Source organism: Bufo bufo, chromosome 2 (genome assembly GCF_905171765.1).
Source record: "Bufo bufo chromosome 2, aBufBuf1.1, whole genome shotgun sequence".
In the NCBI taxonomy this organism is placed as follows: Eukaryota; Metazoa; Chordata; class Amphibia; order Anura; family Bufonidae; genus Bufo; species Bufo bufo.
In genome coordinates this window covers 274132607-274150236 of record NC_053390.1, presented here as the reverse complement: position 1 = coordinate 274150236, position 17630 = coordinate 274132607, and the positions used below count along the sequence as shown (strand labels likewise).

Below are 17630 nucleotides of genomic sequence, written 5' to 3'. Positions count from 1 at the left end.
GGTGCAAAATGATAGCCTCAGTATTTGTAACAGAGAGAACACAAATATATTAATGTGAAGACACACTATCCATCCACGGTTTATCTATACTACAAATGATCCATGTGAGCTCCACTGGCGGCACGGCGGCTGTCCAGTTCTGTCCAGATACGTCAGAAAATCCTGGGATATGGGCTCCACTATTTCAGTCGTCTCAGGTCATTCGGATCCTGTGGCTGGGGAGAGATACACTGAGTTCCTGGTGGAGTCACACAGAAAGAAGTCGCAGGGGGTTAGATCTGGTGATCGAAGAGGCTGGCACAACATCAGTAAATTGTTTATTGCGGTGCAGATGATCCAATGTTCCGGTAGAGTTTTATCCAACTGGAAATGAGGAGGATCCTGCTGATAGAGGACAATCTGCCAAACAGTCTACCTGTGGTAGAAGCCATTCCCTTAACATTTCCAGGTAGCAGTGGCCAGCGACCGTACCCTCAGCAAAAAAGGAGGGACCGTAGACTGTGCCTACTCATTGCATGGGGGGGGGGGTCTGAGCCCCAGATTTTAACATTGTGGTGAATGACCTTTCCACTGAGGTTAAAGGTCACCTCATCACTGAACACCAGCCTGGCAGCAAATTCCTCTTACTCCAATCAGCTCTGCAAGTTAATGCAAACGTCACGGCATTTCGGTTTGTCATCCAGTTTCATCCCCGGAAGAATTTGTCCTCTGTATGGTTTACAAGCAGACATTTTCCTAAGATGCACCATACAGTGGCTTGTGGCACTTGTACTTCCATACTAGTCAGCCTGCTCGACTTTCTAGAGCAGGGATCAGCAAACCTTCAGCAATCCAGCTGTTCTGAAACTCCCAGAAACCGTGCTGGAGTGCCAAAGGTTGCTGATCCCTATTTTAGCACTATGCTCGTAAACAGCTGAACCCGGACATCCCTCCATTTTCACCCAGGCAGCCCCCCCTGACTTGAGCATCGGAGCAGTCCATACTCTGATGCTCTCCTTTGTCCTGCGCTAAATCGCGCAGGACAAAGGAATTTTCAGGAGTTCCAGTGAAGAACCGGGCTCTCCATGGGGCTGCCAGGAAGTCCGGTGACGTCACCGGCACTGATGGGCGAGCTTTAGCGCTGCCCTAGCCAGTAAAACAGCTATGGCAGCGCTAAAATACGCCCATCTGAGCCGGTGACGTCTCCGAACACGGTGCCGGGCGGATGCCTCCACCAAGCAGTGTGTTATTGTAAACAAAAGCCCGTGCCCTGCGCGATCTAGCGCAGGGCAAGGGAGCGGATCGGAGCATGAGATGCTCCAATGCCAACATCAGGGGGGCTGCCTGAGTGAAAATATGGGTATGTCCGGGTTCAGCTCTGAACTCGGACAACCCCTTTAAATCCTTTTCACTGTCTCTTCTGAAGTCTTGCTCGGCCCGGACTTTCCTCATGACAAACAGCCAGTGGTTTCAAATCGCTTCACCAAATGCGGAATGCAGTTTCTATGCAGAGAACATTTACCAAATTTATTCTGAAAATGTCATGACAATGACAGAGGCAAAACACAGCCACAAGATCAACACATGAAGTCACAGTGTTTTACCTCGGCCACTGATTTCTAGGTTTAAAAGGATGAATTCTACCCATTGATTACCTTGTGCGTTCGTACGATTATATTCATGTTTGGTCTATATGCTGTAATGTTGGCGTTTCATGTAATCTGGATAATAGCAATGGACACATTTGAATTTGATCTTTGGGAAAATCCTGCTTTGGTGTCTATGTACTGTCAGACCTTTCCATTCTTGCAGATTCCAGCACAATAAAAGCTTGCTGAGATGTCACCATCTTGAACCCGCCCCAGATTCATGAAAACGGTTGCCTATACTTTTACTTTTGCACCATCCTTATCGAGTCACCCTGCAGTTACCATTCAGGAGTTATGGAGATAAACAAGGACATTACAGGACTCTGCGCAGCATTTCATACTAATCATACAGTGCAGCTATTCTCATGTAAAACTAATGATATAGAAATAATAGAAAAAGCGCTAGGATTACTTAGCGTACCGATTGTTATACATGATGCAGCCAGCGAGAACATGGGGAAAACGCTGACATGTCTGCAGAATCAGGGCGGCTTTCAGTAAGAGAAGTGGATCTACCTGCAAAACAAACAGTTCTACATTTACTTTTATTAGATCCTAGGATTTTTAGGCAAATGTAAGAAAGATGTACCATATTCACTGCTTTACAGATTCAGATTAAAGGTGCCACTGAAACAGAATGCCATTTTCTTCACGTCAATGATAAATCAGACAAGCTGACCATCACCATGGCAGAATAAACCAGCAGATCACAGTTGCAAAAAATAAAAATTATTATTGGTGAATGGTTGGCCAATCATACCATACTTGACTAGTTTAAGTTAACATATTAAAAAAAACTCCAAAATCACATATCACTTTTTTGGGCAGATGGCAATATGGCACTGGGAGTCACAAATTCTTTTTAAAATAGAATTTAAAAATTCCCCATGACATTACAATTCTGGAGCATTTTTTCTCATAACTCTGCCAGTCCTCCGTCGTCTCTCCTAAAAATGTAAAAAAAAAAATTGGCGTTTCCATCCTCTTGTCAAAGGGTTGCGTCCCAGCACAGTCTGATACTGTAGACACCGACTGGACAGTATCGGACTGCATAGGGACACACCACCCAACTGGTAACACCCAGACGGACAGCACAACATCAAGTTCTAAGAAAAGTTACTCCAGGATTGTTATTTCATGAGGAATGGACACGTCAGGAGTTGTGACCGATCCTCTTTAGTGGCCGCTGGATAAGAACACTGTGCATTATAACGACATATAATGTGACATGACAGACGGTGGGGCCATACTTTAGTTTTATCCACATGGCTGAGGGAGTTGAAGATCCTGTGCAGGTCTGAGGTGTTCTGTATGTGTTCTAGGTAAAGATTCCATTCCTCGCTCAGCTCCACTTGGGAACGAACCTGAGAAGAGACCAGCTAATGATATACATTTTTAGAAAAAATATCCTACTTCAACATAATAAATAGTTATGTACAATACTGGATTCCTGAAGTATTATACCATTCTTTCTGCGTCTCTCCCACCATCTCATTTAGTTGTCCGATAAAAAAAAAGGAAAATAAATTTACATAAAAATAATCAGGACTCGTATTTACCTGGTAAGCATGCCATAACGGTCCATTATAAAACCGGAACAGTCCAATCAGATCCTCCAAGAAACACTTACAAGTAACATCAGAAACATCCACCGAGCATCCGAGGACCTGACAGAAATTAAAATGCAAAAAGGAAATTAGATCTGAGCACAAGTCATCATAGCCATTAGATTGTCAGTGGATACAGCCAAAATTGGCACAGTCCGCCTACTACTACTACATGTCTCAATAATGCTTGTTTTGATGTTAAAGGGCATCTGTCAGCAGACTTGTATCTACGAAACTGTCTGACCTGTTACATGTGCTCTTGGCAGCTGAAGGCGTCTGTGTTGGTCCCATGTTCATATGTGCTCTCATTGCAGAGAAAAATTATGTTTTAATATATGCAAATTAGTCTCCAAGAGCAACGGGGGCGTTGCCATTACACCTAGAGGCGTACAAGGCTAGGCAGGCGTGATCACGTTTTCACTGCCTGGCCATATGAATTTAAAGAATAACTCAACTTTTATAATAATTTTAAATATGTTGTCCCTAATCCCCTAAATAAAATGTTTCTAATACACTTTATTAATTTTCTATTTTTACTGTACTTTTATATCCCAGAAGGGCACCATTCAGTGTGCGCCTAAAACTCTGTTCTCCCTACACCGCTGGCGGTGTACGGACTACTCATTTTATGAATGGGACGGCAGCAGCACAGGGAGTACGGGCAGGGGCGCTCATTGCTGCTCCCGCCTGTGCTCCCCAGACAATTACTAACTCTTGGCATAGCACATGGGTACCCTGTACCCATGTGCTATGAGTCAGGGAAAGAAAAAAATTAAAAGAGTGTTAATCAAAGAAACCCCTGGGTGAAACTCCAGAGGGATCCGAGAATAACTGCAGAGCGCCTAAAAAGCTGGACTAGGTGAAAAAGTGAAAAAGGTTGGAGATAAGGGAAGGCTGCCAACAGTGGTTATGTATGTACGAATAATCGTGACATAAATGAAATGAGAAGAGTGAAAAAAAAGGAAGTATAACCAGAACAACGGCGTCAAACACCTATTCATGATTTAGAGCAGTTAGAGGTAATAAGAAGACTGACTTCACCAGGGAGGTGTTTTACGGGATGAAGCTCAAGACACCCGCAAAAACTAACCTCCCTCACCTGGATCGCCTGTAGAATCTTAGGAAGAAACGGCAGTTCCACAATGGGTGCTTCTTGTTAATTCCTGTAATGATAAATTCAGGTCTGGCTTAATGCGTTTCGGGGTCTTATTGGTCCCCCTTCATCAGGAGAAAACATAGAGCAATAATATACAACAGACAATATATAGTATGTATAGAAAAAGACAAAAAACACCCAAACATGTGGCACATGACGTCCCTTCCGGTTCCGGTCATACAGGAAGTGGTGCGTTCCACTGTGGAACGCACCCATTTCATAAATGTATTGGCAAAGTATTTCATTAGACAAACATATAAAAAGCATAAAAAATATATTCTATAATGAGAAGCCTCCATAGGGTTCATTTGATCCGGTTAGTGGGGGAAGGAGACTGGGATCGGCGCAGTTTCCCGGAGTCCGCAGTACCGGTGGAACGCATTGTTGGAACTCCTAGAGGCCAGGAAAGGCGCGAGGGTTCTAGTGCGCTTCTGTCTGAGCTGGTCTCGGAGATGGAGAGATTAACCCTTTAGTGTATGGAACAAGTTATTTTCTCGCCATATGTATGAGGGAAAAAAAAAAGGGGAGCATAATGTAAAATAAACATATGGATCTTAACTTCTCATAAGAAAGGCCACAATATTAGCTTCTTATATATGATTCTATAGAATATATAGGTGTGAAAAAAATCCCTGACTGAACTGTTTAATTAATAAAAAAGAAAAACAATTCCTCTCCACACTTCACCCTTCAGTAACACGCTTCTACTTTCTACCCAGAATACATAAATCCCTCACTAATCCCCCCGGGAGACCCCATTATATCTGGTATCGGTTCCCTCACATCAAATCTTTCAGCCTATGTCGACAGATTCCTTCAGAAGTATACCATGCTACCATCCCACCTGATTAACCCATCAGACTCATTTCAATGGCACAGTAAATACATTTGGGTCACCTTAGATGTCACTTCCCTGTATAGTAACATCCAGCCTTTTAGCTGTCAAACACTTCCTTGGAACCGATCCCACCATGCCAGACTCTTGGCACTTATTGGCACGTTTTTTTATACCATTTTACTCCTGATATTTTTTTATATCACTGATACCTTTTTCCTTGCAAAAATTGCCCTTACGCTTTTATTTTATCTGCCATACAACCATATAAATATAAATATATTCACACCTATATATTCTATAGAATCATATATAAGAAGCTAATATTGTGGCCTTTCTTATGAGAAGTTAAGATCCATATGTTTATTTTACATTATGCTCCCCTTTTTTCCTCATACATATGGAGAGAAAATAACTTGTTCCATACACTAAAGGGTTAATCGCTCCATCTCCGAGACCAGCATGGACAGGAGCACAAGTGCGTTCCATTGATGAGCTCCACGCCTGCGCACTAGAACCCTTGCGCCCTTCCTGGCCTCTAGGAGTTCCACCGGGTCCGGACTGGAAGTGACATCACTTCCAGTACTGCGGACTCCAGGAAACTGCGCCGATCCCAGTCTCCTTCCCCCACTAACCGGATCAAATGAACCCTATGGAGGCTTCTCATTATAGAATATATTTTTTATGCTTTTTATATGTTTGTCTAATGAAATACTTTGCCAATACATTTATGAAATGAGTGCGTTCCACAGTGGAACGCACCACTTACTGTATGACCGGAACCGGAAGGGACGTCATGTACCACATGTTTGGGCGTCTTTTTTTTTTTATTTACAATATATTGTCTGTTGTATATTATTGCTCTATGTTTGCTACTGATGAAGGGGGACCAATAAGACCCCGAAACACGTTGAGCCAGACCTGAATTTATCATTACAGGAATTAACAAGAAGCACCCATTGTGGAACTGCCGTTTCTTCCTAAGATTCGACAGGCGATCCAGGTGAGGGAGGTTAGTTTTTGTGGGTGCCTTGAGCTTCATCCCGTAAAACACCTACCTGGTGAAGTCAGTCTTCTTTTTGGGTCTCGTAATTCATCCAATTATGGTTATCTATATCCCCCTCCTCAGGGATGGTTTGATGATTTTATGCTTTATGACCCCATGATGTATTTTCCTATATTATACTTACATACCACGTGTAGGTATATTGGTGGACTAAAAGAAGTAGCTGTTATTTATCAGCTAGACTTCATATTATTTCTAGTATTACCTCTAACTGCTCTAAATCACGAATAGGTGTTTGACGCCGTTGTTGTGGTTATACTTTCTTTTTTTCCCACTCTTCCCATGTGCTATGCCAGGATAAGCTGAGCGGAGCGGGCTCCTGCCTGTGCCTGCTCCGCTAAGCGGTCATGCAATTCTCTTAGCTTAGCGGAGCAGGCAGAAGCAGTAGCCCGCTCAGCTAATCCTGGCATAGTAGATGGGTACAGGATACCCATGTGCTATGCCAAGAGTACAGTACAGTAAAAATAGAAAATTAATAAAGTATATTACAAAAATTTTAATTATTAGGGACAACATAATTAAAAATTATTATAAAAAGTTTAGTTACTCTTAGTGCAGAGAGCATATAGGTTTTCCAGCTTTTTAAATTCCAAGCCCAGCCTGTTGTACTTGTTGGGGGAAGAAAAAAAAACAAAAACAAAAAACAAACACTCTCCACTGCTTCATTCCAACTCCACCTCTGACTCCCTTCTGCGATCTTCCGGCCCCCATCCTGTAAACTTCTGGACGGATGGGTTCAAGTGTGCCACTGCAGCCAATAACTGGTCTCTGTGGTGACGTGTCCCCAAACAGTACATACCCACAATTATCCATACCATACAATATTTAGCATTTTTTTATGAAAATTGTAAAAAATAGGAAACCCCAAAACTGCCATTTTATTTTGTTTATTCCAGTCCCAAAAAAATAATGCAATAATATATTTTTTATATATATATCTATGTACATAATATGGCACCAATGAAAACTACAACTTGTCTTGCTAAAAACAAGACTCATACAGGTTTTTTTCATGCACAAATCTAAATGTTATGGGTCTTTGAATGCAGCGACAAACAAAAAAATAAATACATTTTTAAGCATAAATTGGGCAAAAGTAGAAGGAAAAAAAACAAACAAAAAAAAACACAACTTACTGACCCAGGAAATATAGTTAAGCCATTTATACCATGGTGATATTGCTATGTTTTCATGCCATCACCCCAAAGAATTATTTGAAAAGTACATTCCATTAGAAGTACCCCAAATTGTCATTCAAAAATACCATGTGTACAAAAAAAAAAAAAAAAAAGGTACAGGCTTTGAAATGCGTTAAAAGTGCCCAAAAAAAATAAAAAAAATCACTGTGTCCTTGATGGGTAAAGATACACCAAATGTATCAAATAACACATGACGTTTGATATATTTTGGGCAAATTATGACAACACTGACTCAACCAGAATGGATTTAAAAAGTTCCTCAAGTGGTAAATTTTGCCACAAGCATCAGAATCCACTTTTTCAGATCCCCTAATTGAGCAATGTTTAGACTTTCTTGGAGATCCATCTACCTTACGGTCACTTTAATGACGGAAACAAATAGGGTATACTCACCCACAAATACTCCCCATGCACCTGAATTGCAAATTTTTGTTTTCGTAACCGAATAAGATTGGGAGGAGAGCCGGATATCTCAGTCAGGCAGCGAACAACTCCAGCTATCTGTCCACACAGCAACTCCTGCTGGTCAACAACTGTCTGAAAAGCACAGAAGATCAGCAAATTAGTTATCGTATTAGTTAAAGAGGTTGTCTCATTAGGGTAACCCCTGTCCATGTGCCCTACTAGGGCTTAGACATCATTGAGGGGAGGGGGGGGGGGTCTCCCACTAGGGAACCCCTTCTACAAGTCAGAATGGAGAGCAGCTCATCTGAATAGTCATCACGTAATTCCAATTCCCTGCATCAGCCACTGCAGGAAGAAATGTTGGGCTGGCAGAGGCTTCCCGCTGCCAAATCAAGTGTGTCGACAGTGGGACCTGGGACGATCAACTGATAACCCCAGGGACCAGATTCAGAATGGAGTTGTCTCTCATTAAACTTATGTGTTCAGTTTTATGTACATACAACTCAGTTATGTCTGTCGATTTCTCCATTAATGGAAAGACCCTCATTTAAATGCAGAGGCAGAACACGCTTCTGGATTACGTCTAATGTTAGCTGAAGTCGTCTGTGTTGTTCCCATGTTCATATGTGCCCTCATTGCTGAGCAAAATTATGTTTTAGTGTATGCAAATGAGCCTCTAGGAGCAATGGGGGTGTTGCCGTTACACCTAGAGGAGCACCCTGTGCCCTGTAAATGACTGGGTCGGGCAGTGGCCCTGTTTTGCATATATTTCTCAGTAATGCGGACACATATGAACATGGGACCAACACAGATGCCTTCAGCTGTCAGGTGCACATGTAACAGGTCAGACAGTTTCATAGGGACAAGTCTGCTGACAGATGCCTTTTAACCCATTCTGAACTGCCAAGTTCTACTATACAAGCCACCCACGTAGAAATGCTGTAATGTGCAAGGATTATGAGTCTTTTCAGAGGCTTACAGAATGTCACAAGGCTTCCCGTGGGAATGAAGGGCTTTATCTTCACAGTTTAGTCTTCGCTATCATGGTAGAGAAGATCTAGAAGGGTCACTATGCTGGAACCATACTGGCCACAGAGAGCTCTTTTTTGCATGTATATAAAAGCTTTAATGCTTCTCTATACACAAACGAAACAAGATAAACTAATATACAAGACAGAAAACACAACATAAAGACTGTGCCTTCAAACAGCTGATCGGGTGTCGGACCCCGGCGGATCAGGTCTATATAATGGATACACTGGAAACCTTATATAAAACACTAATGGGGGGTATTGTCACAGAAAGTACAAAGTCTATGGGCAGATTTATCACAGGCCGACGGTGTACGCTGATCTGTGATAAACGTGGTCCAGCGCACACCCGCCCGCCGTCACTGCCAGATCATATACCGCTGAAGAAGGCCGATACAGGCCAAAACGTACAGTACTCATACAATGTGACTCTGATATATAGGCATCCACTGGATCATGTATGCAACATGAAGTAATTGTGAATAATACATTTCACTGATCAATGGCAAATTGAATTAGCTGTGTGCAGCAATTTTTTCTACTACGGATTACGACTAACAAGTCTTTTGCGAGCACCAGCGACAGCGGTGTGCGGTACTTCATTCTGTGATTAGTGTACGCTGGTCTGTGATAAATGGACGCGCTGCCGCAGCATCCGGTAGTCTATGCGCCCCGACTGATATCTATGCCAGCCCCTAGTTGGTGTAGACTTCAGGGTTCTGGCATAGAAGATGATAAACGGATGGAGCTGCTGCCCCCCTCCAACCACTGTTTTGTTTTTTTGGGGGGGAGGGGGGGGGGGGGGTTCAGCTGCCGGAAAGAAAAAAGAAAAAAAAAATAACAACGGATAGATGGGTGTGTTGGACCCCCATAATCTGAGACTGATGACCTCCCTGAGGATAGGTCATCAATATCTGTGGCCCAGACAACCCCATTAAGACAAAGGGGGGGAAAAGCGCTCGGTTAAAAACTGTGCCCCTTAATTTCCAATCAGCTCCCCCCAAAATACGGATGACGTCCGTGTTGCATTTTTTTTTTGGCGGACCCGTTGTAACAATGCTCATGTTCTATATTTTTTGCAGGACTGCGGAACGGACATACGGATGCGGACAGCACACAGTGTGCGGTTTTCTTTTTTGCGGACCCATAGTAATGAATAGGTCGGTGTGCGATTTGAAAAATAAATGTGGATCGGATTCGGACTAAAAGTACGGTCGTGTGAATGGGGTCTAACACGTCAAGGGTTTCCTAATATAAAAATGACCTATATAGCAGATAGCGTTGATGGTACATAACTTACCTGAGTGGGATAGAAGTAATTAATTCCATGCCTTGTGGGGTCTCCTTCTCCCTTCACCTTTGATCCATCATAGAGGAAAAAATAATTCATCCTGCATATAAGCAAAAAAAAAAAAGACACCCTGTAAAGATTTTTTACAGCCTGACAAGACGGGAAAAGCTCCTGTAATATGTAGATGGCTGGGACTGGGTAGCACGTATTTCACTGTGTCTGCGGCTATAGCCCTCTATAACGAGCAGATACGTTCCCTTCCCTTGAAGGACACAGCACCAGTATAGACGATCATTTGCTCTTCAGACGATGACACTGATGTCCACGCACAGATCTGCTGACAGGAGCCTGGGATCTGAAAACTATACAGGATGAACAGACAGCTCACGTGACACATGCACATTCCAAATCACTGGAGGCTAGAACCTAGAAACATAATATAAAAGGACAACTTGATTCCTTTTATCTAAAATGTTCAATTAATGGGTTTTCTGGGATTCATATATGGATCTAGGTTAGGTCATCAATAGCAGATTGGTGGGGGTCCGACTCCCAAAACCCCCGTGGCGCTCCAGCCTTTTCCTAGGCCACCGACGTCACTTCATCGGTCACATGGCCTACGTGCAGCTCAATCCCATTCAAGTGAATGGGCCTGAACTGCAATACCAAGCACAGCCACTATACAATCTACAGCACTGTACTTGGGAAGCTGTGAGGAGGTTACAGCGCTCACCAAAGCGTGGCCTCTTCAGAGAGCTGTAGTGGGAAGCGAACGGTGAAAAAACTCCAAATGGGGTGGAATTGGAAAAAAAACAACGCAATTCCTCCACTGGGTTTTGTTCCCACAGCGTTTCATTTGCAGCAAAACTGACCAATGTCCTCCATTCTCTGGGTCCAGTACGATTACAACAATACCACATATGTATAGGTTTTATGTCTAAATAGTGGAAAAATACATTTAAGCTTTGAAAAAAAAAAAAAAAAAAAAAAAAAATTTTTTTTTTACATCACCATACTCTGACCCCCATAACTTTTTTACAGTTATGTCTGAGTTGTGTGGGGAAAAAAAAAACACAGAAAAAATGCACCAAACGGATATGCCACTGACTTTACTGGCTAGTCATAAATGCAGATATTAAAAGCTGAGACTTTCGCCAATATATTCCTGTCAGGAAAATATCGGAGCCCTTCATGCACCACGTCACGGTCACTCAGCATGGCAAAGGGTCCTACCACTACGCTAACTGTGGTGTGAACAAGGTCTGAAGGTGATGTAAACCAGCTCACAGCCAAGCTTCCACACAACCGCATAGCAGGACAACTAGTGCAATGTGAACAAAGCAAGACTGTAAGCCACACTCATATCAGACCATGTGATGGAGGTTACCAGGTGCAAAAGAGTGTTTGAATGCCAGGTAACGGCACATACACTACATATAAAACAAGACAAAAACACAGAAATATAGTGGCAATACTGGAGGAGCGGCTCAACCCCTAAGGGGTTGAGCCGGTCCTCCAGTATTGCCACTATATTTCTGTGTTTTTGAGTTGTGTGGGGGCTCATTTTTTGAGGGACAATCTGTACTTTTTGATCACACATTATCACTTTTTTGGGTAAGAGAAGAAATGAAAAAAAAAAAGGCAAATTGGCTATTTTGACCCTTTTTTTCGTTACGCCATTCGCCATATTGGAAAAATATGGGGTTAAAGGGAGTCTTAATTACTAAATACAATTAGGATATTTACACAAGGCAAAGACTATGCACACCTTCAGAGGCAATTTCTTTTTACGATTGCATCTTACTCATTTTGGGCTAAAAATATATACAGTATTTTTTAAATGGTCTTTATCAAATATATTGAGCCATTCTGTCACAAAGGGTTAACTGTCTAGCTGTGTGAATTGTACTTTTTATTTTCACTGTGTGTAGGTCTTCTAATAACCCTTATCTCTAATTTACTAAGAGGTCATAAACATTTATTTAACCCACATTCTTATCAGTAAGATAAGAACGGAGCTATATGAGCGTTTAATGTCAGGGAGCAGAGATAAGGAGCCCGTCAGATTCAGATCCCTCTATTGGAGCATCCCAGTCCTGTACAAGAAAAAAGGGTTCCATATTTTTAATAAAGACCCATTTAAAAAAGATTTTTAGCTCAAAATGAGTAAAATGCCATAATAAATAAAATTTTCCCCCAAAGCCTTTAATATTACTCATGGATTCCATGTTGAAATCCATGTCAAACTGTTTCTAATGGGAATCTATGTTTTTCTTCATATATGGAGGGTCGGCCTTGGATTTCTATTGCAGATTTCAAGGGAAAAATCTGTCATATATTGCCCATTTGTTGACATGGCCTAAAACTTCTACAACTCACAATTTTCGAGGTAATTATTTAAGATCTGACTGAAAAGGCAGAGGCTGCTCTCAGCCGAGAAAAGGACACTACAGTATCCTGCCTAGGCAATGTGCAGTAGGCTAAATATGGAGAAAGTATTTTTATCATACGGAGCACTGTAAATGGCTGTAATTTGGGTGCACAGTTCCTTGCATTGCATGGGGAGTATTGTGGGCGAGAGCGCCATGGGGGGCCCTGTGGGCGAGAGCGCCATGGGGGGCCCTGTGGGCGAGAGCGCCATGGGGGGCCCTGTGGGCGAGAGCGCCATGGGGGGCCCTGTGGGCGAGAGCGCCATGGGGGGCCCTGTGGGCGAGAGCGCCATGGGGGGCCTTTACGTTACAGTGGAGGGTACATACTTCATGAATAATACTGACTCACCATGACACCGCTCTGGGCTCAGAAATAAGGGGAGATGCCATGGAGGAAACACACAATTATTCCATCGTCATCAGGGTCTTCACTGAGAACAAACACAACATTTACTGCAAAGCTTCATATCCCCCAAATTCACTGGACTCCGATGCTCCTGGCAAGAGAAAAGGTAGAAAATGTGCATTGATCAGGAGCAGCATCATTTACATACACCTCGTAGATTGCCATAGTGTACATCCACATGGACAGGCCATAGGCAGACAGACAAGCTTCCATCAAAACCTTTACCCCTGAGTTTATTCGTTTTGTATGAAACAATTTTCTAATGTTCTTCAAGTATGAATTCCTCAACGTTTTAAAGATCTCTACTTGCAGTTACAGAATGGAAACCCCTAATGGTTTACTAGCAGAGGATGAAGATCAGTCCTGGTGATATGATGACCACACAAGAGTACGGCTTGTTACCATTACAACACAGTTATCTGTCCTGTGACACGTCCTGTGTGATCATCACATGCCCAGGACTGATCTTCATCCTCTAGAAGTGAACAATGAGGGGTTCCATTCATTTCACACAAAACATGGAAACCCCTTCGAAGCAGATCGGTGGCTATGAACATTAACCATAACTTGTAATGTACTGATTTACATCCCTATGGACTCTGGGCTTCCACATCAGCTCCATCATATGACTCCTAGGAGCCTTTCACTACAAAAGATGGAGTCTGGCACACAAGAACCTACAAGGAGGCCGTTATCCTGCTGTAAGGCCCCTTTCACACGGGCGAGTTTTCCGCGCGGATGCGTTGCGGGAGGTGAACGCATTGCATCCGCACGGAATCCTGACCAATTCATTTCTATGGGGCTGTTCACATGAGCGGTGATTTTCACGCATCACTTGTGAGTTGCGTGAAAATCGCAGCATGCTCCTCTTTGTGCGTTTTTCACGTAACGCAAGCCCCATAGAAATGAATGGGGTTGCGTGAAAATCGCAAGCAAGTGCGGATGCGGTGCGATTTTCACGCATGGTTGCTAGGTGACAGTCTATTTACTGTATTATTTTCCCTTATAACATGGTTATAAGGGGAAATAATAGCATTCTGAATACAGAATGCTTAGTAGGTGATCAATTGAGGGATAAAAAAAATATAAAAAAATTAACTCACCTTCTCCTCTTGTTCGCGTAGTTCTAAACATGCGTGATTTTTCTCACGCGAGTGCAAAACGTATTACAATGTTTTGCACTCGCGCGGAAAAATCGCGGGTGTTCCCGAAACACACCCGCACCATTTTTTTTTTCGACTGATGTATATCACTGGGCGATGGCTGCATTCCCCAGCCTAATTCTGTTGTGGGCACTTCTATACATTTGGCATATCAACCCACAATGTATGGAGGTTGCACCTGCGAGGTCAGGCAGCCTCTGGCACTGTGAGCTGTGTGCGCCCAAGACCGCCTGACTGCACAGGTGCAACCCGCAAATTCTGTGGGTTGAAACCAGGCTAGGCTCATATGCCCAAATCTATGGAAGTGCCCACAACAGAATTAGACCGGGGAGAGCAGCGCTTGCGCAGTAATGGAACACACATCATCATAAGTCACTTCTTGTAAGTCTGGGGCCTTATATTAAAAAAAAAAAAAAAACTGGGGTGACACAGCAACGTGTTGAGCGACAAAAAAACATTTGTCCGACTTGTCCGCCACTTGCTGCGTATCTACTTTAGAGGTAAGTCGCAGTTGACTTGTATTGTGGTCTATGAGAACAACGTCTAGTGCAACTTCCATCCAACTGTTTTCTGCGGTTGTCGCGTCCTGTTACATGTCGCAGTGCAAAACCATTGATGATCACTAGATGCAATTTTCATGTCGCCATGAAGCCCCGGCCTAAAGCTTGGAAAAAGATGGGAATGTGGTGTCAGCAGCCACAGCTGCCGTGTGCGGGGAACGTACATTAGAAAGCAGAGAATTACCTAAGGCTACTCTCACATCTGCACTTTCCCTTTCCGCTATTGAGATCAGTCATAGGATCTCAATACCGGAGGAAAACGTTTCTGTTTTGTCCCCATTCATTGTCAATGGGACAAAACTGAACTGAAGGGAACGGAGGGCTCCAGAATGCATTCCGTTCTGTTTCATTGCGTTCCCATTGCAGACAGATTAACGCCACAAGCAGCATTTTTTTTGTCCATGATGTGGTGCAGAGCAAGACGGATCCATCATGATATACAATATAAGTAAATGGACACAATAGAAAACGGATCCGTCCCCCATTGACTTTCAATGCAGTTCATGACGGATCCGTCTTAGCTATGTTACAGATAATACAACCGGATCCGTTCATGACAGATGCATGCGGTTGTATTATCAGAACGGAAGCGTTTTTGCTAAACCATGACGGATCCTGCAAAATTGTTTCATTATTCAATTTCATTCCCGATATTCTACATGTGCTGCCCACGTTCAGCGATGCACCAAACACAAAATGATGTGCCCAAAATGCCAAAGGCAAACCAAGAGCTACGTACAATAAATAAAGGAATAGCTTTAGGCCGTGTTCACACTGCATTTTATCTCTGCGTTGGGCCTTCCATTGGGAGTATACATTTCAAGATCGGACCTGAAATTCAAACATTAAGGCCCCTTTCACACGAGCGTTATTTCGGTCCAGATGTGATGCGTGTAATGAACGGATAGCATCCAGACTGAATCCTGACCCATGAGCGTTGTTTATCTCGCATCATCTCTGCGTTCAGGGAAAAAAATAAAAATAAAATCACAGAATCTTCTATAGTGTGCGTTTTTCACACAGCTCTGGCTCCTTAGAAGTGAATGGGACTTGTGAGAAAAACAGAAGTCATTTGGATGCAATGCGTTTTTCAAAGATGGCTGCCAGGTGATGTCGATTGTACTTCTTCAGTTTTTCTTCACACACACATGAAAAACGCATCAAAAACTGACATGGAAAAAACTGAAACGCTGAACCCAATTGCAGATAAAACTGATTCCACCTGCATGCAAAGCCATCCGTTTTTCTTTACACTCGTGAAAAACGCATGCAACCTGGGCAGAAAAAACGCACACACTGAAAGCAATCCAAGAAAAAGCCGATTTCACTTGAGCGCAAAACCATCAGTTTCCCCTGAACAGATGTGGACACAATCGATCTCGCTCAAGGCCTTAGGCTAGGTCTACACGACGACACATAGGGCACAACTACACTGCAACATGTGCCGTGCGACAATATTTGGTGGTCTATGGTGTCGCACTACGACATACTGTGACGCTCGCAGAAAAATCCATCTCGAATTGATTTTTTGCGACTGTCGTCTGTCACAGTGTGACACCATAGACCACCATTATAAAAATTGTCGCGCAACATTGGTGCGACAACTGTCGCCGTGTTGATCTAGCCTTAACGGAGTTCTGCAGTAAAGCCGCATTCACACAGTCAGTGTTTCGTCAGTTATTGTGAGCCAAAACCAGTGAACCCTTGACAGAAGAGGTGCAGATCTTTCCATTACACCTCATCTCGGTGTAACCTCCACACCTGGTTTTGGCTCCTAATCACTGACGTGTGAAAGTGGCCCAAGTGCCTGATGACTAAATTGGAGACAATCCGTCAGTCAGTCTCGCTGTGCTGCTCCTGGGGGGCATCCCAATCTATTCTCTAAACCTGACTATGGGACTATCCCTAAAATGTCCCTACACCTCAGAAGTCACCTGCTTCTATAGACATGAGGGGACCTCTGAGGAAACACTGCTAAAGCATGACAGGACAGGACCTGCCGTGGAGCTAATAATGCTGCCATCCACATGGCCCACGTAAGATGCCAAAACAGAATCCGTTTGACGGGCAAGGATCAACAAACGTGGCACCATGGCGGACATAAATTAAAGTATTTTATCGCAAATGACAGAAAAATCTGAGTTTCCATCAGTTTCATGCATACAGCAACAAATATACGTAGACTACATACATATCGTTATATATATATCCCAAATGACGTCATACCGAGCGAACACTGACATACCGCACCGCGTCCTAAATGTGGAAATCCACAATAATAATAATAGATCAGGTCTATGTTCTACCCACCTCTGCCACAGCCTGGAGGATGCCAGCTTCTTCAGATAACAGATCACAAGGCACTTCTCGTGATCCCCCCACCCCCCAATTCTAACTCCAAGAGACCACTAGGTGGAGCCCGAGCAGAGTCATGTACTGCATCCACTGTAATGGTTTTCTGGAGAGGGAGTGAAATACATATTCGTGCAGGGAACAGGCGTCCGCTGCCCTCTGGATCTTATCAGAACCGTCTTAGAGAAAGCAGCCAATCAGCACTCATCTTACATTGCTCCAGCTCAGTTTACAAGATGCAAGCTGAAACTGGATTGGCTGCTTATGGCTAACAGGGGGGCACTTTTCCGGAAACACCTCTGAGTCTCATGGAAGTTCACACTGAAATCAGCAGCTGCGATAGAGAGAGCCCATATAATGGAGCAGCGCTTCTTACCTGTCCTTCTGGTTATAGTTAGGTAACACTGCTGTCTAACGATTTCCCCAATCTTGTCCTACTTTCAAAACAAACGTCGCGTGATATATACGTCCGCCCACCACTAACTACGTCACATTCCTGCGT

General features: G+C 43.3%; 1 protein-coding gene across 2 annotated transcripts in view; it reads right to left on the bottom strand.

Moving 5' to 3' along the window:
- HPS4 (HPS4 biogenesis of lysosomal organelles complex 3 subunit 2) overlaps positions 1–17612 on the bottom strand; it is a 37587-nt gene extending 19975 nt beyond the window's left edge. The window contains exons 1-7 of one of the 2 annotated variants that reach the window (XM_040416554.1): positions 17509–17612; positions 12997–13147; positions 10228–10318; positions 7885–8028; positions 3188–3295; positions 2879–2992; positions 2050–2144 (exon numbers count right to left, since the gene is read on the bottom strand). In XM_040416554.1, the coding sequence (XP_040272488.1) occupies positions 2050–2144; positions 2879–2992; positions 3188–3295; positions 7885–8028; positions 10228–10318; positions 12997–13037 (593 nt within the window). In that variant the 5' untranslated portion in view covers positions 13038–13147; positions 17509–17612. Of the gene's footprint in view, positions 1–2049; positions 2145–2878; positions 2993–3187; positions 3296–7884; positions 8029–10227; positions 10319–12996; positions 13148–17504 lie in introns of both variants that reach the window. The other variant, XM_040416556.1, reaches the window with a different exon arrangement.
- Positions 17613–17630: the final 18 nt, after the last annotated feature.